We start from the raw sequence: 24491 nt of genomic DNA, 5'->3' as shown, positions 1-24491 counted from the left end.
TCTGTTGTAAAGTCCAATAGAAAAATACATAAATGTACAATTTTTTACCTATATAAATTTCTGATTCGTGAATGGTTGTAATTTTGCATACAATACTACAAGGTTTTACAGAAAACGACAAAATCCTTAAGCCTTTTACAACTCGCGTGAATTCATGAAAATCTACATAAATTTGCTTTTTTTTAGATGTTTATAAGATACTAAAATTTTACATGGAAATTAACAGACCTTCAACCAAACCTTCAACCTTTCCATAGAAAATTGTAGTATCTTATAAAAATCTAAAAAAGTGAATTACATGTAGAATCATTCTCCATGGATTCACGATTCGTAAAAAGCTTAAGAATTTTGTTGTTTTCTATAGGACCTTGTAGTATTATATGCAAAATTACAATCATTCACGAGTCAGAAATTTAATTAGGTAAAAAATTGTACATTTGTGTATTTTACTATTGGGTCTTACAGCAAACTATACGAAAATAAAAACATAAGTATTTTGACTTCTGCGAATTAAGAAGTTATTAATAATTAATAGATAAATTTTGGAAGATTTGTGTAAAAACTTGTAACATTTAACTAAAAATTACAAATTTTAATTAGCCATAATTGTAATAGATTTTTGAGCTGTACAAATCGGTATGTGTTACTATTCATACAAAATTGTAGTATTTTATGAGAAACTAAAAACTGGATTAGATTTTCTAATTTGTATAGTTTTACGATATGTAAATTGTGGTAGATTTTTATAGTCATTTATAAATAATTGTAGTATTCTACAAGTAAACAGATGTTTTAATTTTTTAAGGTTTTGTTGATTTTCAAATTTTTAATATTTGTAGATTTTTGTATTATTTTTTATTAAATTGTAGATTTTCATGAAATACTACTTGCAATAATTTCTTGATTTGAGAACATTGTAATTTGTGGTACTATTTCGTAGATATTTCTGCAAAAAAATAACTGACAGCAAGCATGTTCAAAAGCGGGACATAAGACGTCTAAAGGACATCTTTTAGACGTCTTACAAAAAAAGATGGCTAAAAGATATCTAAAAGACGTCTTATGCGGTTTTAGACATGTGTATGTGGTGCTGAGTAAGGTTTTTTTTATAATGACTCGCTTTTTATTTTACAGATAAGTTAGAATAAAGAAGTTTTTTTTCTTTTTGTAATCGCGCGGCGCGACGTTGGCCCAATAGGCCTATTTTGTAACGAGCCGGCACTGGTTTCTGACATTCACCCGACATTAAGAAATAATTATATTCGTATATCCGATTCAAAATTTTATTACTCTTTTTTAAACTGAATTTGTTTCCTAAGAATTTTTGAAAAATTATATATTTGCGCTGGTTATGACACATGTAGACAATATATGTAACACTTATATCAAATTAAGAAGTAGTCTACCACGTAAGACGGTTGGCTCACGATCCAGAGGTCCCGAGGTCTCGAGTTCAAATCCCATCAAGGTAAGTGTTTTTCAAGTACGAGAAAATATTTATAATCATAGGTTGCATCTTAAGAAACAAGTAGTAATAAAATTTCAAAATAAATATAATTTTTTTTATGTCAGGTGAATTACCTCATTAGAAAGTGTTTTAATTCTAGTATTTTCTTGTAGTCTACTGTACTCAAATAGATATAGAGAAATACCTCTATAATTCCCTACTATGTTTTCATCCCCTCTTTTATGTAGCGGGACTATGATCGAGGTCCTCCAGTCCTTTGGTAAGATTCCTTCCTTCCAGACCTGATTTAGAACCTCTATTAGACCTTTCCTAACTGCCCTGCCTCCATACAGCCAAGCTTCAAGCGGTATTCCATCTACACCTACAGCCTTGTTTTTCTTCAATCTTCTCACCGCCTTAGCTATTTCCTCTTCCTCCAACTGTGAGCCTATTAGAACAGGCCCTTCTTCTTCAGTTCCCATGCTATTATTTCCTTCCTTGTCTTCCGCCATATCTTCTGTACCTCCGAGAAGCTCCTTAAAATACTTCATCCATTCTGCACCCCCAATTTTATTTTCCTTCCACACCTTTTTCTTTCTTTTCCTATTAATGAATTTCCAGACCTCTGATCCTTGCCTTAGGATCTTCAATTCCTCTTCTTCTTTGATTCTCTTCTCCTTCCTCTTCTGTTCAAACATCGCTTTCATATTACTTCTTTCCTCCAAATACCTTCCTCTTCCTACCTTTCCTTTTCTCCATTTCATGTACATCCTCTTCACTTCTCTTTTCTTCCTAGTGCAGTTTCTGTCCCACCAGTCCTTAGAACCAATCTTCCTTTTTCTAATTATTATTTCCTTCCTTATCATAGACTCTTGAATTATCTTCTTAAGTTTGTTCCACTTCTCTTCAATTGACAATTCCTGATAATCATCCTCCCAGATAGCCTCTTCAGTTTTCTCTTTATAGCTTTCAATAGCCTCCCTATCCCAGCATATTTTCCATCTTGCCTCTTCATTCCTATCTTCCTCTTCTTCTCTCTGTACATTTTGATTCTTACCTAATGCCCTATCTCTTACATCTAACATCGCGACTAAAGGCATGTGATCTGAGTCCACTCTCGCATCTATTTTAAATTCCCTAATTCTATCATGCATTTCTTCGCAAACAATCATATAATCTATTACGGAGCTACCCCTGGCACCTATAAATGTATATTCACCTTCCCAATCACCTTTTGTTGTACCATTCAGCAAGTACCATCCCTTATTTTGAACCCATTCTACTAAGTTCCTGCCTCCATTACCTATTAATGAATCCTTACTTTTCCTCTCCCACCCTCCCTCTTCTTCCTCCCCGCCACCTAATTCTCCTGTTCTGATGTTAAAATCTCCTCCTATAATCACAAATTCTCTATCTACTTTTTCTATCCACCGATCTAACGTCTCCTCCATCTTGTTCCAACCCTCCCTATTATATACTGATATGATATTTGTTATTTCACCTTCCTCAAGTATTTCTGACAAAACTAAACCTTCCTCTTCCTTCTTGATCAACTCTGATCCTTCCTTCCCCCATCCCTTCCTTTTACCTAAAATAAAACCTCCCTTTGCCCTACCTTTCTTATTGACCCTAGTAGCATTACTACACATCCAAATATGCGTATCCGGTAACCTCACTTTGATTGTCTCCCAACTAACAGAATCAATCCATGTTTCACTCAGACTTATGAAATCAAAATCTGTAATATAACCCTAAAAATCGATATCCTTGTTATTTATTCCTGCCACATTCCAAAATAGAATTTTCCTACCTCTTATCATCGTTTCACTGACCTTCTCTTCCTTCCTAATTTCATCCCTTCTTTTCCTTTTATCCTCCCTTATTCTTATCTCTACCACCTTCTGGCTCACTTCGCTAAATTTTCCTTTGCTCTCCCCTCATCCCCTCCTGGCGCTTGACTACCCCCACTACCATCTCTATCCTCCAAATTCCTCGATACCTCCTCCCACGATTTCCATACTCCATTTATTCTTACTCTCGCATAACCTGCCTTAACCTCTACCCCTTTACCTTTCTGTACCTTAACCCACCTATAAATTTCTTCCTGTACCTTCCTTTCCTCCCAGGTTAGATCATTTTCAATGAATATATTTCCACCCTTTAGTTTGTACTTATTCCTCATCACTTCTTTCTTGTCCTCCTCCTCCAGTTTAACTACGGTAACCGTGCCACTTCTCCTCACATTTATTACTTTACATCTTACACCTAATTTATTTCTTAAAAATTTCTGCGCCCACTCCTTCCAGTCTCTTTCTTGTTCTAAATTTATTCCTTTAATTATCACGTTATTTCTTCTATCTTCCTTTTCTTTATCTTTCATCCATCTCTTAAGCTAACCTCTATGTCACTTAGCCCACCCTCACTTACCAAGGATCTCGCATAGCTACTTCCCCCTCTGCTCCTTCTAGAAAATCTGCTCTCACTAACACTTCTCTGACTTTGACTTTCGCTTTCACTACCAATATCCGTCTCACCTCTCTCGCATCGCTCTAACCTATTTTCTAATTCAAACAATTTTCTTTCAATTCTCTTTAGTCTTTCCTCGTTTTTTCCTTCCTTACCTTTTATTTCCTCTACGTATTGTGCAAAACTTTCCTTTATCTCCTCAAATTTATCTACCTCCTTGGATATCTGTTCCATCATTTCCTTTATTTCATCTCTCAATATACCTAAATCACGTTTCATCTCCTCTTCATCTCTAAATGACACTGATTTACCTAACTCAAGTTTGCGTTGTTTACTATCCGCTTTGCTGTCGATCTTGCTCCTACCTACCTTACCCACCCTACCGCTATTACTGGTATCGCCCGCGCTTCCCGCGCTCGTCGGGATACGCGACGCCATAACCTAACGGCTACCGCTCGCTTTTCCCGGTCGAAATACGTACAGAAAACGACCACCTCTAGGTCCGCCTCCACTCACCCTTATTCAGAGCCCTCCAAACGACCTATCCACTACTCTACGCTCACTTTCGCTATTCTCTATCTGCTCACAACTCGATTAATCACACCGCACAATTTTTCCATACATCCGCTCACTTACACGCCATCTAACCAAGTCCACTCAAATAGATATAGAAATGTGTAGAATATCAGTATTAGCTGTAGTTTGGCGTAGTTTTACCGAAAAATTTATAGATCAAGATGCACTAAAAAAATACAAAAATTTACAAAAGTATTCCAATTCTAGCATTTTCATGTAGGATTTTGTAGTACTTCTTAAATTCATGTAAAATTTAATAGATTCTGGTAATTATATTTTATAGTTTTTTGTAGTAGGGGAGACCGGGGCTAAGCCGACAGCGGGGCGAACTTGACACTAGGCTTTTTGCCAATTTAAATCTATCGTAGAAACTTGCCTTTGCTACTGTAAATGCGTCTTTATGTGCCAGTATTATCAACGGAATTTGGTAACATTCTGAGTTATAGTGTAATTTTTAACGCGACATAAGTGTTTTTGATAGTGAAAAGTAATTTTTCTGATCTCTCGAAAATGTCTACTCTTTCATCGAGCTTTACTCTTGCGAATCTACCGCTAAGTGATTTTGATGGGAAATTCGATGCTTTATACGAATCCGATAATAATTTTTGCATATTTTCAAAATTTATATATTTTTGGAGTAACAAAAGTAAAAAACGACGTACGGGGCTAAGTCGACACGACGCCACCGGGGCAAAGACGACACTAACCTAAAGTGACATTATCGCAAAAAAGGTCACTGTTTCGTCCGATTCCGATGACAATTTAAGGAACATCTGTTGCGTGTGTTCGGAAAACATTTCATTAGCTTCTAATAACAAACAATGCATCTTATGCAACCGTATGGCTCATGACGAATGTGTGCGCACATCTGATCGCGAGTTTACGTGTATAAATTGTTTTTCAGACAATTCAGAAAAAGATAATTAAAAGTTTAATCTTTTTTTTTTCTCATTATTTTAAATAATTGTTTACTTTGTTCCGATTTTTTGTTTCTAATACACAATGTCTTTTCATTTGATAAACAATGTATTTTTATTTTTAAACAATAAAAAAATAAGTTCCAGATCAAATTGTGTCGATCAAACAAAGTGTTGAGTTTGCCCCGGCGGGGTGTCGAGTTCGCCCCGTCATTTTTCAATTCGAAAATTTGTCTTCGCGTCACTTTTCCTTTCCTGGCGGCAAAACAAAGCGACGTACAGCAAAACTTCTTGAATCAATTTTGTACCTGAAGAAACACTCTTTAATATATATCATTGAATTTGCCTAAAAATTTTAATTAAATATTAAAAATTGCCACACTTAAATATATATCATTGAATTTGCCTAAAAATTTTAATTAAATATTAAAAATTGCCTTTGAAAAAGTAGTGTCGGCTTAGCCCCGGTCTCCCCTACACTTATTTTTTTTTTAATTTTGTAGAAATATTTCCGCTAGGGTTGCTGCAAGATTTTGCTAGGCACACCAGCCGCGATGTATGACCTGATATGTATAATCTTTCATTAAAATCGCATTTTGATAATGTGGCGGTCAGCTGTCCGCCACGAACACGCGACGGTGCACGCGCGACGCCGGCAGTATGACGGGTGGCGCGCGGCGCAAGCGGCGCCGCGGCGGCACAGTATCGATCGGCCGGGCAGTTCAACGCGCGCCCGCTACGCGGTGCATCGCCGGCCGATCCTCTCGTAAGGAAGATTCTACATCGACCTCTATATAAGGGGCAACCCAGCGGGGGCATTACCTTTGGAACGCGAAGAGCACCGCAGTTGCGGCGGTGTCCGGATCTTCCCCTCGGACCTTGAAAATCCAGGAGAGGGCCACGTGGAGGTGTCGCGCCGGTTCGTACCCATATCCGCAGCAGGTCTCCAAGGTAAAGAGCCTCTAGTCGATAGTCGATAGACTAATGTAGGTAAGGGAAGTCGGCAAATTGGATCCGTAACTTCGGAATAAGGATTGGCTCTGAGGAGCGGGGCGTGTCGGGCTTGGTCGGGAAGCGGGTTTGGCTGACGTGCCGGGCCTGGGCGAGGTGAACCGATCGGCGTTCTCGCGCCAGTCCCGGGGATCCGAGCTCGGTCCCGTGCCTTGGCCTCCCGCGGATCTTCCTTGCTGCGAGGCTTCCGTGGCGGCGCGAGCCGTCGTGGTCGTCCTCTTCGGCCGCCATTCAACGCTCAGCTCAAAACTGGCACGGACTAGAGGAATCCGACTGTCTAATTAAAACAAAGCATTGCGATGGCCCTCGCGGGTGTTGACGCAATGTGATTTCTGCCCAGTGCTCTGAATGTCAACGTGAAGAAATTCAAGCAAGCGCGGGTAAACGGCGGGAGTAACTATGACTCTCTTAAGGGCGGGGGAGGCTGCCACCCTCAGTCGCTTCCTGCCCTGCGGAGTTGTAGTTGCTCGCTCGCAAGGAGGCGTAAGATCTTACAGCCTCAAGTCTGCCCCACCTCCAAGTTGGTGCTCGCCGGGTACCCGGCCTGCCGGGTAGCGGACGGGGTTCAGGCGATACGGGTGCACGCCCTGGGCACTCGGCTGATCAACGTGATCAGTGCCATCGGGTACATTCCCGTCAGGGTAACGAATAGGTATCTTGGGCCACCATGTACCAAATACCTATCAAACGATCAGCGGATGCGACACATGGCAGTGAGTGGCGACACTCACGGCGGCGACTCGTCAACGTGAGCTGAGGCTCGACACGAGTACTGAGGGTGGCGGGGTTGCCCCACCGGACTTCCGGTGCCCTGCCGAATAGGTGTTGGACTCTCAGGGGCTGTGGTTAGCTGGATAAGTGAAAATATGGGCTTTCTCTGTAGGCCTTGCTCCAATGATCATACAGTCTTTCGCCCCTACCTGAGATCTCTTCACTAAAACTATGCTGGATCTCATATATCCTTGTTGTTTGGGTAACCCGTTGCGCAGATGAGCGATCCAATAGTTAACCTGCAGGATCGCTCAGCCGGGACCCGTTGTTAACAGGAACCGCACTGACTCGAAGCGGTAAGACGCGCCAGAGGGCGTGATGTAAATAGCCAAATGCCTCGTCATCTAATTAGTGACGCGCATGAATGGATTAACGAGATTCCCACTGTCCCTATCTACTATCTAGCGAAACCACTGCCAAGGGAACGGGCTTGGAAAAATTAGCGGGGAAAGAAGACCCTGTTGAGCTTGACTCTAGTCTGGCACTGTACTCTGGCACTCTAGTCTGGCACTCTAGTCCGACCCCAAAGGTAATGCGCAGGAAAATAAAGAGATTAGTACGCGTGTTTAAATGAACGATATAGGTTTTATTGATACAGCCGATAGCACGTGCATTCCCGTGGTATATCGGTATCGAACTGTCCGTCTTCACACTTCACACGTTGGCGTCCGAGCGCAGATCCTACGCGCACATTACGCCGGCACTACTTCTTTCGCGATTACATTTCACAAGTGCGAGATGTCGCCTCCAGTCGCATAAGCACGGCAATTATATGAACGCGCACCAATATCATTGTGTCTCCAACAAAAGCCACACCTCATCGACCGGCCAACCCGAGTACCACGCATCTAGCTCCAACCGGAGCACTCTGTGGTAACGCACTCACTGGCCTCGTCTTCGAGATTCACCGACCGCCCAATCCGAGAACCACGCATTCAGCTCCAACCGGAGCACTCTGTGGTGACGCACATACTGGGCTCGTCTACAAGAACTTCAAGACTCCTCTCCAAGCTCGGCCTCCGCGAATCTAACTATCGGGACGGATAATACGCAACACACCGCGTTAACACTACACATTAATCTTCTACATAAATCACACACGTCCACCTATCCGTACACATCCAAGAAATAATTTACTTGTACATAGAGCATGAATAAACCTAGCGAGATTCTACCTAATTGAACGACTGGTTATTGTGGGAACCGACGCACCTTCATTTGAGATCCTACCCCACAGATAAAATAACAGATAAACGTATAAATCACGCGGCCGGATCCTGTGCTATTATTGACTTCTGTTTCGGTTGAATCGTTGATTGGTGTAACATTCAGACAAGATTATTCGTGAAAATTTCCGCAGACTGATGAACAGTGGAGTCTTAATTCCTAACTTCCGACAGCCACACAAAATGGTCCGCAACCTTTTGAACAAATGCAAAAAATCATGTTCGAAGGATCAATCCGAAGCAGGAAGTTCGAGTTTATTATCAAGTGCAGAAGTGGTTAGGTAATGAACTGAATCTCGAAGTTCGAGGATGGATATTAAAGAATAATTTATTGGAGCTAAAAAGAACATCGCAATTTCCTGCTTCGGATTGTCCTTTGAATATGATTTGCAATTGTTCAAAAGGTTGCGGACCATTTTGTGTGGCTGTCGAAAGTTAGGACTCCACTGTTCATCAGTCTGCGGAAATTTTCACGGACAATCTTGTCTGAATGTTGCACCAATCGACGATTCATCCGAAACAGAAATCAATAAAGACGAGGAAATTGACAATCTACAAATTAATCCTATGGATTATCTTCAACAATGTATTTATCCAAACAAAGATGAAAACGAAGAAAAAGTAGAAGAAAAAGAAGAAGAAGAAGGAAAAGCATAATTTTATGTCATTTTGTACAAAAGAATTACAAGTGTGTGAAATAAAATACTTACTTTAATATGCATATAACTGTCTTAACTTGCAATTTCAACGCCAGATTAAGCAAAAACGGTTACGTGTACGAAAAAATTACCTAAGACCTTTTTTGTAGAGAATTTTCTCGTCTTTATTTTTCAAAAGTTATAGTCGTAAAATCAATAGAAACCTAGATATTAACAAAAAACCAATTTTTAACACCTTTTTACGCGCTGTAAAATATTATGCGTACAATCAAATGATGGGGACTTTTGATATGTTATTTATAAAGACTAAATAAAAGTGCATGCAACAACTCAGCTCACTTGAAATTTTTCCGAAGTGAAATCCTAAAATTACTGGACTATAAGTATATATTTGTTGTATACATTTTATGTATAGGTACAATAGAAGATAAAAAGAATTTTCCTTGATATATCAGTTTTCCTTATACTGCTGTTCGTTCATTACAGTAGATACATGACTTGATATTATTTATGTGTATTCGCATATATATACGGTTTTTATGAAGTTACTGTCTTCTGAGATATTAAAGGTTCATATCCCTCAGTAAGTCCAAAAAAAAGGTAATTTTTGTGAATTTTTTGTAGAGAAAGTAAACAAAATAAATCATTCAATATTTTTGGATTATATTTATGATATTTTTAAGTAATTATAAAAATTTTTTCAGCCCATTTGGCGAAGCGGGATACTGGGCAACGGCGACTTGTGCGCGGAATATGTTGCTCCATGGCGGAAGTTTTCTAGGTCGTAAAATGTTTCTGAAACATCGAATCAATCGATTTTCCTGTTCAGTACAAGTGTCCCTATAGAGTAGACTACAATCATATCGATATATGCAATATTTAATTTTTTATAAGCAAAAAAGTATCGAAAATTTATAGTGAAAATTATTTTTTTTTTTTAATTGCCGCTATTTTATGAATTTTTATTCAAAATAATTTTTTTTGGTCTACTCTATAGGGACACTTGTACTGAACAGGAAAATCGATTGATTCGATGTTTCAGACACATTTTACGACCTGGAGGATTTCCGCCATGGAGCAACCTATTCCGCGCGTTGGTTGCCCAGTATCCCGCTTCGCCAAATTATTTAAATGGGCTGAAAAAATTTGTATAACTACTTAAAAGTATCATAAATATAATCCAAAAATATTGAATAATTTATTTTGTTCACTTTCTCCACAAAAAATTCACAAAAATCACCTATTTTTTAGACCTACTGAGGTATATGGACCCTTAATTTTTAAAATAACGATTTATAATAAATGTTTATAATAAAATTAGAATTTTGAGATCGATTGAAATATGGGATTGAATGTTCGACGAATTTCCGCTCGTTGACGCGGATGCTTCTCCCAAACAAACAAGGCACGTTGATCCATCTCGATCCATAATCCAGCACCAGTGTTTACCTGTACATGTTCCTGACGACTGGGCGGCGGATCCTCGGTGGGGACCTCGGTCCTGCTCGGCGCCAAGAGATCTCTGACCTGCTCCTCAAGATAACCGATCCTGTGTGTCAGCCTGAGATTATCGGAGCGCAGGGTGCGCAATGCCGCGAGGGACTCTCCTTTTCGAAGGACCACTATTTGCGCGGCGTCGGGCGCGACGGCCAGAAGACGTGCCAGGTCATTCCTGCTCGCTCCTACCACCAGTTTTCCGTTTACCTCCAAAATCCTGAAAAAAGTTGACCGATGAGCCGTACGTAACTGCGACCGCATCCTATTTTAAAATTCGGACAATTTAGATGATCCATAATTTTTGTCAGAATCTAACAGTAGGGTGGAATACTATTTATAATTTAATGCGTCGTGGAAGACGTTGAAGAACAAAGGTACATCTAAGTATATATTGAAATATTTAAAATGTTATATCTTAATATATTAAACAAAGTCGGGTTAGTTAGAACACTTATAACTCAAGAACGGCTGGGCCGAATTTTTACCACAAGTATATGAAATAGGGGTAGAATTTTCCGGAATAGCAGAATAACTAATAAAATATCGGAAAAATTCACGTAAAAAAAAAAATTAATCTAGAAAGATATCCAAATACATAGAAAAAATACATAGAGGGAGGAAGAGAGAGAGAGAGGGAGGGGGAGAGAGAGAGAAAGAGAGGGGGAGAGAGAGAGAGAAAGAGAGGGGGAGAGAGAGAGGGGAGAGGGAGAGAGGGAGGGGGAAAGAGAGAGAAAGAGAGGGGGAGAGAAAGAGAGAGAGGAGGAGAGAGAGAGGGGGAGGGGGAGAGAGGGAGAAAGGGGGAAAAAGGGAAAGGGGGGAGAGAGAGGGAGAGAGAAAGGAGGGGGAGAGAGGGACTATTTGCGTGTCTTATCACTACATTCATTACTGTTAGGCGGTACAAAGTTCGCCGGGGCAGCTAGTATTATATTAAAATATATAAATATATCAAAATGTGACATATAAAGTTATAGATAGGAATTATGTCACAAATTCTGTCATAAATTGCCGATTATTTAAATCACTTTAAATTAAACGATCTATAATTTAGATTACATTTAAAATAGAATTCTATTTATAATTTTATGCGTTGTGTAATACAAAAAGAAATGTTTGAATATTCAAGATACTCATTGCATTAATATATAAAATATATGACACATTTAAATATTTAGGAGATAACATAAATACATGGTATATATAATTCTGTCTTAAAATTTAACTCAAGCCAACGATTACCATGATATCTATTTATAACTAACTTCACATTCTGTGTGATTAAATTATAAAATAAAATTATGTTCTGGGCTTAATGACGCGTAACGAGTAACAGTGCGTGAGAACTGGAAAATGATTATTATGCAACACGTGCATGGAAAGTGCCCCATTACGCACGCTACGCGTGCGTGATAGACCACTTTCCAGGCACTTGCCACATAAAATAGGGAGTGTAAGTCGTGTGTAAAGATGAAAATTCCCGGGTGCGGTTACCGCACTCGCCTTCGGCTCGTGCGTAAACTCCGCACCCGGGAATTTTCATCTTACGACACTTGTTACACAAATAACTATACTCGCAGAACAAATTATGTTATCTTTCGTTATTCCGTGAGAAGTAACACGTTGAGCCAAAAATTTCGACCAATTATTCAAAAAGATCTTATTATATATTTAGATAATTGTATGGACTTTATGCTTCAATAGAATTTAATTGTTGCCGATTGTTACATTATAACGTCGAGAATTTTAAGAAGATACAAAAGAAGAAAATATTAAAAAAAAAGAATTTTGCTGGAAAAAAAATTAATTTCTCGTTGATTAGGAATATGCTTCGATTTGTTCAAGTGTTTTTCATGTGGAGATTTAATGTCGAATATCCAAAGTTCAAATGCCAATTATATTCATGTTACATGCATTTGTACATTCCACTGTATTTATCTTTAAAGATTACGCGATGAAACATGAGGATGTGCGTGCAATTCGCTCGAAAATCTGCTCTTTCAAATCAAGTGCCTTGAACCGTTGAAAAGTTCAACGCTCATTATAATTAATAGTTCGTTCTTATGTATTCAAGATCGTCTTAAGCTTAAGCTATTTACATTTCATTAACTAAATCTTATACTTAAGATGTTCTTTTAAGTGTAAAATCAGATTATGAATGCTGACCTTCTAGCATATTATCAAACATTGACAAGACGGTGGATCAATAGGTAATTGTTCTGCTAAACGTAAATAAAAAAATAATTATTCACATAGAAATAGAAGTTTAAAATGGTTTTATGTTTAAAATAGTGTTAAGTTATGTGTGTTAAGTTATATTTATATATAACTTTACAATATACACTGTTGGAAAATTTTTGTAGTTTTGTTAAAAAAGGTCTTTCTTAAAATTTTTGTGTAAAATAATCAACACATACATGTGTAGTATTAATATATGCCTGCTATGTGTTAATTGAATTTAACAAATTTAAAATGTAAAATTATTAAAATAATTTAAAAAATATATGTTAAAGTAACACAATTTGTACGTATTTATTAAATGTGTTAAAATTTACAGAAAAAGAGTGTTGATTTTACTCTATAACAGAAGTGGGAATAAAAATTTACAAAAAAAGAGTTTTGATTTACTTCGACATAAAAGTTATGTTAATTGTACACATAATTAACCTCAAATTACGATCAGAATTACATTTCCTTTCTGTTGAAATATTTTAACATAGTATCGGTGTTATCATTTAATACATCTATATATTATGTTAAATTAACACAAAAATTTGAGTGGACCATTTGGGATATGTGATTTGATGTTATATTTAACACAAATTTTTCAACGGTGTATGTATAGGTATCTTAAATATGAAATCGTTATAAACTTCTGTTTACATTAAGTTTTTTTTATTTTTTCTTCCGATATTTAACTCTCAGAACAAAAACATTTTGTATGTAACATTATTATTGTTGCATTTTAATACTGTCAGTACAATGTTGGAAAATTTTTGTACTTTTGTGAAAAAATCTGCTGGTTATGTCTTTGTTTATCTTTTACATTAGACAAAGATAGACATATGATTTAACTATTAGTTAGCTTATCAATAGATTGGAACAACCGACCCTAAGTGATTTTATTTGGTTAATGATTAATTACTTATAGTATTAAATTTCTGTAAGAGTGTCTGCTATGTTAAGAAACTATATGGAACTTAACAAATGTACCTAGATAGCCAAGTCTGTCGAAAATAGATTTTGTAAAATCTTGCTACAAATGTTGTTGACAAGAAGGATACAAACTAACCGTCTCCACGTCCGTGATCGTACCAGTGGCCAAATGTTCCTTGTCGATACGGGCGCGGATATCTCTCTTGTACCCGCTATCGATAGGATCAAGGGAAAGCCCTCCGAATTAAAGCTCTTCGCAGCAAATGATACGCGCATCGACACGTTCGGGGAATCTCTTCGTGAGCTTGACCTCGGTTTAAGATGGCCAATTCGATGGAATTTTGCATTGCCGCAGTTTCGTACCCCATCATTGGCGCCGACTTACTATCGCACTACGGGTTAATAGTAGATTTAAAACGACGACGTCTTATAGATTCCACTACTAAATTATATACCCTCGCGACTAAAAAACCGGCCCCAATACATTCGATTAATACGATTAAACCTTCCTCTGAGTTTTCCAAAATACTTAAGGAGTTTCCGCAAATAACAGGAGCCCTTCCCCTCGCCCCGCCGTCCAATTGTGACGTGTTTTATCATATTATCACCACCGGCCCTCCAGTCGCTGCGCGCGCTAGGCGCCTTCCTCCTGATAAACTTAAGGCCGCAAAGGTCGAGATCAGAGCTTTAGTCGAAGCAGGCATTTGCCGCCCCTCTAGCAGTCCATGGGCCAGTCCTATTCATTTAGTCCGCAAAAAAGACGGCACCTGGCGGGTGTGCGGCGATTACCGCGGTGTAAATGCAATCACGCGACCTGATAGATACCCCACCCCCCACCTGCATGACTGCTCCGTTAATCTACACGGTAAAACAATTTTTTCATCCCTCGACTTATATAAAGCCTATAATCAAATTCCAATGGCCCCCGAGGACATTGAGAAAACAGCTATCATAACCCCTTTCGGGTTATTCGAATACTTATTTATGACCTTTGGCCTCCGTAATGCCGGTCAATCTTTTCAACGTTATATAAATCGCGCCTTAGGCGATCTAGATTTTGTTTTCATTTATATGGATGATATCCTAATTGCTTCCTCTTCTCCAGAGGAGCACGATAAACATTTACGCATAGTATTTCAAAAGCTTAAAGAGTTTCACCTTCGCCTTAATGTTGAAAAATGCGTGTTCGGCGCACATGAACTAAAGTTTCTCGGGTATATAATAAATGGTAAAGGAATCAGCCCCATCCCAGAAAAAGTTGAGGCGATTACCAAATTTCCTAGACCCAAAACCATCGCCGACCTACGCCGTTTTCTCGGCATGATAAATTTTTACCGTCGCAACATCCCTCGCGCGGCAGAATCTCAAGCACCACTAAATGCATTACTAGTCGACTCGCGTAAAAACGATAAGCGTGTAATCGTATGGTCTGACGAATTAATCGAAGCGTTTGAAAAGACCAAAAACGGCCTCGCTAACGCTGCAATGCTGGTGCATCCCCATATTGGCGCAGAACTCCGTATAGTCGCGGATACCTCCGATTTCGCCATGGGGGCAGTTCTTGAACAGAAAAAACGGGATACTTGGGAGCCCTTAGCATTTTTTTCGCACAAATTCTCCCCCGCGCAAACTCGGTATAGCGCTTACGACCGAGAGCTCACGGCAATTTTTGAAGCCGTTAATTACTTTTGTCATTTTGTAGAAGGACGCGAGTTTAAAATTTTGATCGACCATAAACCGCTCATGTACGCGTTTATGCAACGGTCTGACAATGCGTCCTCGCGACAACTACGCCAATTGTCATATATCGCTCAGTTCATAACGCATATTGAACATGTCGCTGGTTCACAAAATGTTGTCGCGGATTCGCTTTCGCGGATCGATTCCCTGCGTTTGCCGGTTGAATTTAATCTTAATGAGCTCGCCGAGCTGCAAAAGAACGACGAGCAACTCAAGTTGATTGCTAACGCCCCCGATCATCTTTTAAAGTTGAAGAAAATTCAGTGGGACCCAGATCACACAACTGTATATTGCGAAATCTCGGGCGAAGCTATTCGGCCATATGTCCCCGATAGTCTCCGCGTTAAAGTATTTCAAATGTTTCACAACCCAGCCCATCCGAGTGGCAAAATTACCGATCGCACTATCCGACAGCGTTATGTCTGGCCTGACATGCACCGCGATATCGCTAAATGGTGTAAAAACTGTATCGAATGTCAGCAAGCGAAAATCTCTCGTCACGTAAAACTAACTCCTGAGCACTTTGTTGTTCCCGACGGGCGATTTGATCAGGTGCATATTGACATTATCGGCCCATTGCCTCCTTCTGAGGGTTACTCTTATTGTCTCATTATGATCGACAGATTTTCGCGTTGGGCCGAGGCAATTCCTCTTAAAGATATCTCCGCACAAACCGTTGCTAGAGCATTTTACGACGCGTGGATTTCCCGTTACGGAACGGCCCTCGATTACTAACTACGGATCAGGGAGCCCAATTCGAATCCCGCCTTTTCGAGGCCTTACTTTCACTAATCGGTTGCGAACGAATTCGTACAACCGCCTACCACCCTGCGTCAAACCTCATGATTGAACGTTGGCACCGGGTGCTTAAAGCCGCAATCATGTGCCATGCCGATGCGTGCTGGACGCGTACCTTGTCTACCGTTCTATTAAGACTTCGGTCACACGTCCGTGCTGACACAAATGCGTCTCCCGCCGAATTTATGTTCGGGACGACTTTACGACTTCCCGGGGAATTCTTTCTTCCCGATGATTTTACACCTAACCCTAATTATTTCCTTGAAGAGTTTCGCGAATATATGCGCCAAGTCCGGCCGGTTCCCGTCGCGCACAAACATAAAAAACGCGCCTTTTATTTTAAAGATTTATAAAATTGTACTCATGTGTTTTTACGCAATATGGCTAAAAGGGCGTTAGAGCGCCCGTACACCAGTCCGCACAAGGTAGTGCAACGCATCTCGGAGCGTGTATTCAATATTGATATCAACGGAAACACAAAAAGCGTGTCCGTCGATTTATTAAAACCGGCATATTTTGTCCTTGACGACCCCGCCGACCCCCCATCAACCTTCGAAAACATACTCAACCGGAATGTAAATCCGAACCCAGCGCTTAAGACCTACTCTCGTAAGACTGTCACATTTGCGCCGTCCACTAAACCAAAGTGATTTAAGGGCTTACACCTGAGTAGAATTTTGAAAAAATCGATTTTCTTTTTATTGCATTTCTTGAAAATATATAGTTTCAAAAATATTGTGTTAAAATATTATTAAGAAATTCGAAGAATTGTAAAAGTTACGAAAGCTTTACTGAAGCGGGGCGGAGCGGAGCGTAGCGGTATCGCGCCTTTTTCGCGAGATAGCTCTCTCCTCTCAGGACTTCGTGTCCTTCGAGAAGCCTCTCCTCAAGTCGTCATCGAAGGACTTTTATATGGCCCCGGAATCGCCGACTAAAAGTAAAATTATAAAAAAAAATTTTTTTTAACAATTTCATTGTTAATTACCAAAAAAAAATTTTTTTTAATTATTACTAATATTTTCGAGTCAAAATAAAACTTTTTTGTCTTTTGCATTTTTTTTGTAAGACGAGTCGTTTTCAAGTTATAGCATTATAAACAATTAATGATATCCAAATCTCTTCTCAAACTTTAAACGCGTTTTTCTCGAAACATGGTTTTAAAAAACGGTGTTCACGATATCTCGAGAACGGATCAATAGATCTTTTTGAAATTTGGACACGATATTCTTGGATGCTTTGTCTAATTAGCTACGATCAAACTTTTATAAATTTTTGTTACAAATGTTTAAAAAATGCATTGATAACTTGAAAAAATAGGTAAAAAATCGACTTCAAATTTTAAACAGCTGCCATTTTTCAAAATTTTTTTTTAAATTCTTTTTGGCTCGTAGCTAACTGTCTTGTATATCACTAATTAGGAATTTAATGCATATTTTTGTTCCAGATGACGTGACAACCCAAAATGGTGAACACCGCAAAAAAACGGGGCTTACGCTGATGCCAATAAACAATATTTATTGTTAATAAATTTTAATTAAAAAATTCACAAACGTACTAGAATACATGCTCTTTTTAACAGAAAAAAAGTTTTTGAATAAAGCAATTATTTCCCGAGAAAAAAATTCCCAAAATATGGTCACTTTACTCAGGTGTAAGCCCTTAATTGTAAGACATAATTCTACTCTATATAATGTTATTAGTTATAAGTCGGCTCAAATTACGTTTAAGCGTATAATATATTTTTAGTTAAGGTATTGTTAACCTCGTACAATAGCACCTGGCCAAACGCATAAGCTCATTTGCTTAGTGCAATATTACTTATTATTTATTTCGTTAACACTCGGGGGAGAGTGTGTAGGGAGCAGCATATCTGTCTCCCTTCCGATTGGTCAGCCCCTTCTCCTGCGCTAGCAAGAGGGGTTGAGAGTTACGAGGTTGGCAGAACTGAGTTACGACGACCGTTAGATTTGTACTGACTCTCGTGGCTGTTGCGTGGTCTGCAATAATGTATTGTTTTATCAGCAGTAATCGAGGGCGTAATTATTCCTCGATTCCTCTCGTCAAGACGTCGGTAGTAGGCCGACACCCGGAGGCATAATCGACCTCCTGTGGTACTGAATTCCTACACATGCACCCTATCGCACTCCATCTATGGGAGCCTCTATGTATCTTCGGTAATAAAGCCTCACTTCCCGTTGGACTATCGAACTGCGTGGTCGTTTCTCTTCGCTCTGCTCAACACTTTCAAATTCGGCTCCTTTGCGCCTTTAAAAGTCGGCTGCTCTGCGCCCATAAAAATCATCTGCCATCTGATAAAAGTCATTTATTAGCTACAGTAGCTACATTGATAATACCTCTAATAATACATAAATACATAATACCATCTATCATAAATACATAATAAAATCCATCTATTAAAAAATATTCAACAGATATCCTAAAGATGCGTAGGCATTGTCTAAAGATTATTAAAGAAAAAAAATTACTGCTTTTTCCGGAAGAATAAAAACTTAAATTTAAAGAATATAATACATACAGAATAATGATACACACACTCATTGCATTTTCACATTTTTTAATGTTAATTTGTAAAAAAATTATGTCTGCAACATCGTGTTTGAACAAGGCGTTGTGTCTGAACAAGACATTGTGTGTGAACAAGGCATTGTGTCTGAACAAGGCATCGTTTATGAACAAGGTATCATATTTGTCACAAAGACGAGTGTAAACAATATAATGTCTGCACAAAACATTGTGTCTGAACAAGACATCGTGTCTGAACAAGGCATCGTGTCTGAACAAGGCATCGTGTATGAATAAGACATCATATTTGTCACAAAGACGAGTGTGTAAACAATATAATGTCTGCACAAAACATCGTGTCTGAACAAGACATCGTGTCTGAACAAAACATCGTGTCTGAACAAGGCATCGTGTCTGAACAAGACATCATATTTGTTACAAAGACGAGTGTGTAAAAAATAATATTAGAAAATGATCGACTTTTTATATGTATACACATATACAGTAAAAAATATAATAAAAAAATAGAAAAAATATTCTAAATTTTTTACTCTGTCTCTAAGAGTATATGTATAATAATATATATAGTTTTGTTTTCTTTTCTGTTATTGTTATAATCATAAAAATTCGATTATATCTTATTATTTTTTAGTGGACTAGGCCTACACTGGGAAACCACTTAAAAAAAAACGCGTCAACAATAGTACCACAGATTAAATAGTACCTCATGGGTGACGAGGAAATCTATTGTCGTGATTTTACAAACGTCGGTTAACTTTAAGGTTGTATGACCCGTAAGATCTCTGCCAAAAGTTTAAGAAACGTAACATAAAGCTAATTAACATATTTAAGAAGATATTCTTTACTGGAAAGTAATATTTATATTAATATTTTATTAAAATAACGGTTGCCTGTGTTTTTAAGAGCTATAGAGACATTTTTAGGCATATTTTCTCGTATGCAAACTTTCACTTTTAATGATTTTTAGAAAGACTGTACCTGACTTGCAACTGACACAAACGAAAATCTGAAAGTGTGAAAATCTTTAAAAAGTAACAAAACATAGTAATTACTATTTAAAAATACTAATGAAATTATATTACGTTATTTATTTACGTCATTTATTAATAAATTAAATACAATAGCTCTCATAAAAAAGTATTTTGATCGCGACAACGTCGCATTTTCTGTAAGTTGGTAGCATTGATCTCACTCGACATCAGCTGCGTGAACGCGAAGTGTGTGCTCTGAGCACGTGTAATATACAGACGCAACGTTTGAGGTTAATTTTCGCTTGCGCTACGAAAATGCCAAAAGTAAAACGTTACATGTGCCATGGAATTGTTACAATCATCTGGTGTGGTTTCGACTCGTGTCTTCAAATTACGTTTCCCAGTATTTGTCTGTGCTAACCGTTGATTGTACACTTTTTCAGTGACAACTTTTCCTTTCCACATGTAACGTTTTACTTTCGGCATTTTCGTAGCGCAAGTGAAAACTAACCTCAAACGATGCGTCTGTATATTACACGTGCTCAGAGCACATGGAGCACACTTTCGATACACAAGAGGCTCTATTGGAAAAAGTAACGAACCTCTGTAGTATTTGTTATCCTTTACGGAGAGTGACGGAGAGAGAGGTTCTAATGTGACGTCATAGTGCGCTGTTGCCGGATCTCTGTACTTACGAGTTCAGTGAGACCAAGTGAGACTGTTCTCTGTTTGGTTTTTATTCAATATTTCAGAAAATATCCTCGAAGTCATAATTTTTTTGGTTTTAATTTGTTTGTAAGATGTTTATTAATATTTCTGCAAAGTTTTAAAAGGATGCCATATTTTCTTCGATATTAATTTCTCAAATGAAGTTGAAAAAACAGTGAAACTTGATGAATTCCCATAAGAGCCCATGTTAAATTCAAATTGTTATAACTTTTGAACGGGCCTCGCAAACTTGTTCAAACTTGGCACAATGCTTTATTATTATAATACTCATCACCTGACAAAGTTTGAAGAATTTGGCATTTTTTCTTCTAAGGGGTCATACAACCTTAAACCTTAGTTTACTCACTATTCATTTCTTTCTAAGGCGGACAGTTAGAACATCTCAAGTCTCAATAATTGAGACTTCAAAAAATGATGTTTTAGGACAATAATAAAAAAGTGTGCAAGTAGAAAATTGCATATTGCTTCATTATAGCTTTGTGTGCAGTAGAAACTTGCACATTGCTTCCTCATAGTTTTTAATTGTGTAAGTAGAAACTTGCACATTGTTTTATTAATGTATCGATTTTCTTGAAACCGGTACCAAAATTTTTGTAATTTTTTGTTGATGATTTTGATGAAATTGGTACCAAAAGATTATTAATTTTATGGGGATGGCTACTATGGGGTTGAAAATTGGGAGTTTCATGGAGTTCTATTGATGCTCCTAATTAATGGGTGAGTTTGGGGAGAAGGGAATAGATTTTGAGCCCGCGCGAAGCAGGGGTGAAAAATCTACCCAGATAGCCAAGTCTGTCGAAAATAGATTTTGTAAAATCTTGCTACAAATGTTGTTGACAAGAAGGATACATTTAATACAGAATTTGATTTAACAAATAATGTCGACAAAATGCTAGCAAATATGTAACAAAATCTACTGACATAATTAGATAGCAAATTGCCAACAAAATACGGGCAAATGTGGCCATGTAACCAGACAGCAAATTGGTAGCAAAAACCGAGCAAAATTTGCGTTGAGCATTCTAACAATAAATTGGCGGCAAAAATCGAGCAAAATCTGTGTAGCGCTGCCTGACGACATACTTTGGCGGCAATATACGGGCAAATATACTCATATAACCAAATAGCAAATTGGCGGCAAAAACCGAGTAAGATTTGCGTCGAGCATTCTGACGATAAATTGGCGACAAAAATCGAGCAAGGTCTGCACAGTGCTGCCTAACGACAAATTGGTGGCAAAAATCGAGCAAGCTCTGTGTAGTGTTGTCTGATTACAAATTGGCGACAAGAACCGAGCAAGACCTATCACAATTTAACGATATAATGATATTAATTATATATTTTTTTATTCTTATATATATTTAATTTAATTTAATGCATTTAACGAGGAACAGTGTATAATGAGCATAAAAGTATTCGAAAATACTTTATATTCAGTAATCTTTTTATTGTTCTATATTGTTATACATATATATATATTGCTAGAACAATAAAAAGATTACTGAATATAAAGTATTTTCGAATACTTTTATGCTCCACTGTTCCGCATGAAATGCATTAAATTAAATAAACATTGAACAGATTAAATAATGAGCACATGCGGTCATATAGACTAGCTATAATAACATGGCTATTACACAAAATCCGGTTTAATAACTATATATACTGTATATTATCCAATCCAAAATTTTTGCAGCCCCACCGCCACTCTCAGTTTTCGTTTGCTCCAGTTTGCGCCAGTTTAGTTCTTTAGCTCTTCCTGGTCTGCTGTTTTAAAAATTATATTTGTATATCCAATTCAAAATTTTATTACTCTTTTTAAACTGAATTTGTTTCTTAAGATAATTTTTGAAAAATTATATATTTGCGCTGGTTATGACGTATGTAGACTATATATAACACTTACATTAAATTAAGAAGTAGTTTACCACGTAAGGCAGTTGGCTCATGATCCAGAGGTCCCGAGGTCACGAGTTCGAATCCCACCAAGGCATGGCAAGGTGTGTGTTTCTCAAATACGAGAAAATATTTATAATCATAGACTGCATCTTACGAAACAAATTTAGTTAAAAAATAGTAATAAAATTTCGAAATAAATATAATTTTTTAATTTTTTTTTTGACAGTGTTGCGCATTCCTTGCACGGTTTTTGAGGACAATTTGTCGTCGGACAGCGCTACGCAAAGCTTGCTCGGTTTTTGCCGATTATTTGTCGTCGGACAGCGCTACGCAAAGCTTGCTCGGTTTTTGCCGATTATTTGTCGTCAGACAGCGCTACGCAAAGCTTGCTCGGTGTTTGTCGACAATTTGTTGGCAGACAACGCTAGACAAAGCTTGCTCGGTATTTGCCGACAACCCTTATAGAAATTTAATACTGTAAGTGATTTTTTGGCTAGTAATTAATCACTTAAAAGCACTATTAAAAGCACTGTTAATAGCACTATTAATAGTGCTTTTAATAGTGCATTTAAATAATTAATCACTAGCCAAAAAATCACTTACAGTATTAAATTTCTATAAGGGAATTTGTTGGCAGACAACGCTACACAAAGCTTGCTCGGTTTTTGCTGCCAATTTGTTGTCTGGTTATGTACACAGGGTTTGCTAGCAAAACACGGGCTTAAAGATGACACAGTTGATGGCACTGGATTTGACACCAATCTTTGAACGAATTTGATGCCATCTTGGCGACAATTTGCTATCAAATTGCTTACTGGGTAAAATGTAAAATTATTAAAATAATTTAAAAAATATGTTAAAGTAACACAATTTGAACGTATTTATTAAATGTGTTAAAATTTACAGAAAAAGAGTGTTGATTTTACTCTATTAACAGAAGTGGGGATAATTCAGCATAAGATTCAACATAAAAGTTATGTTAATTGTACACACAATTAATAACTTCAAATTACGATCTTACGAAAATTACATTTCTGTTGAAATATTAAGATAGTATCGGCGTTACTATAATTAACACATCCATATTAATGTTAAATTAACACAAAAAATTGAGTGGACCGTTTGGGTGGACCATGTGATTTGTTATATTTAACACAAATTTTCCAACTGTGTACTGAAAATCTACAGTTTACGTCACATATATTTTAGATATTCAGTACTAGCAATGAATATCAGAATACAGCCTGTATAGGTATGTAGATGGTTTATACAGCAATATTGCATTATTTCAAATACGTTGCATCGCATTATTGCTATAATGTTTCATTGCAATCTTTCTAAAGACGTTTTAACGTTAACTGCAATCTTGCAGCAATAATGCAGCAATGTTTTGGAACAAAGGACCCCGCACCCAAAAGAGGGGAATTTGGTTCTCGGCCAAATTTGCTGAAACTGTAGTATGTTATTCTTTATGACCTCCTGATCAAAAGTCTCAACGGACATAAGGTCCAAAAATCAATGGTTTTCGAGATACTGTGCTTCAAAAGTTCGATTTTTAGCTTTTTGCATGTAATCAAGTGAATATACGAAATCGGGTTTACGATCGTAATATACGCGTAACTGTAAACATGTGAGCGCAGATGTGTATGTGCCGGTAGTATTGAATTGACAAGTATACTGATTTTGAAAATCAGCTATTGTTTATAACTTATAAGCGACACAATTAGTGCCCGCTCTTAGCGCAATCCAGGACCAACCACGAGGAGGTGGCGAGCATACTGGTCCCTTTGTGTGTGTGTGCGTGCGTGCGTGCGTGCGTGTGTGTGTGTGTGTGTGTGCGCGTGTGTGTGTGTGTGTGTGTGTGTGTCAGCAGAGATAAGGACCCCACGGTTCGTCACTCCCGCGGTAGTTAACGACTCCAAACCTTCTCTGCTGTGTGCACTGTGCGTGCGTACGTGCGTGCGTGCGTGCGTGCGTGTGCGTGTGCGTGTGCGTGTGCGTGTGCGTGTGCGTGTGCGTGTGCGTGTGCGTGTGTGTGTGTGTGTGTGTGTGTGTGTACGCGCGTAAACGTGCGCGTTTAATAAATCGTT

General features: G+C 38.0%; 1 protein-coding gene across 2 annotated transcripts in view; it reads right to left on the bottom strand.

Moving 5' to 3' along the window:
- Nucleotides 1-24491, bottom strand: part of Sprt (PDZ domain-containing protein sprite) — a 183010-nt gene that overhangs the window by 8205 nt on the left and 150314 nt on the right. For both annotated transcript variants that reach the window (XM_071789285.1, XM_071789286.1), the window contains one exon: nucleotides 10523-10787. In XM_071789285.1, coding sequence (XP_071645386.1) covers nucleotides 10523-10787 — 265 coding nt within the window. The remainder of the gene's footprint in view (nucleotides 1-10522; nucleotides 10788-24491) is intronic.

This window comes from Temnothorax longispinosus, chromosome 9 (genome assembly GCF_030848805.1).
Source record: "Temnothorax longispinosus isolate EJ_2023e chromosome 9, Tlon_JGU_v1, whole genome shotgun sequence".
Taxonomy (NCBI): domain Eukaryota; kingdom Metazoa; phylum Arthropoda; class Insecta; order Hymenoptera; family Formicidae; genus Temnothorax; species Temnothorax longispinosus.
Note: the sequence above shows the minus strand (reverse complement) of the source record. Positions and strands in the feature narration are given on the sequence as shown.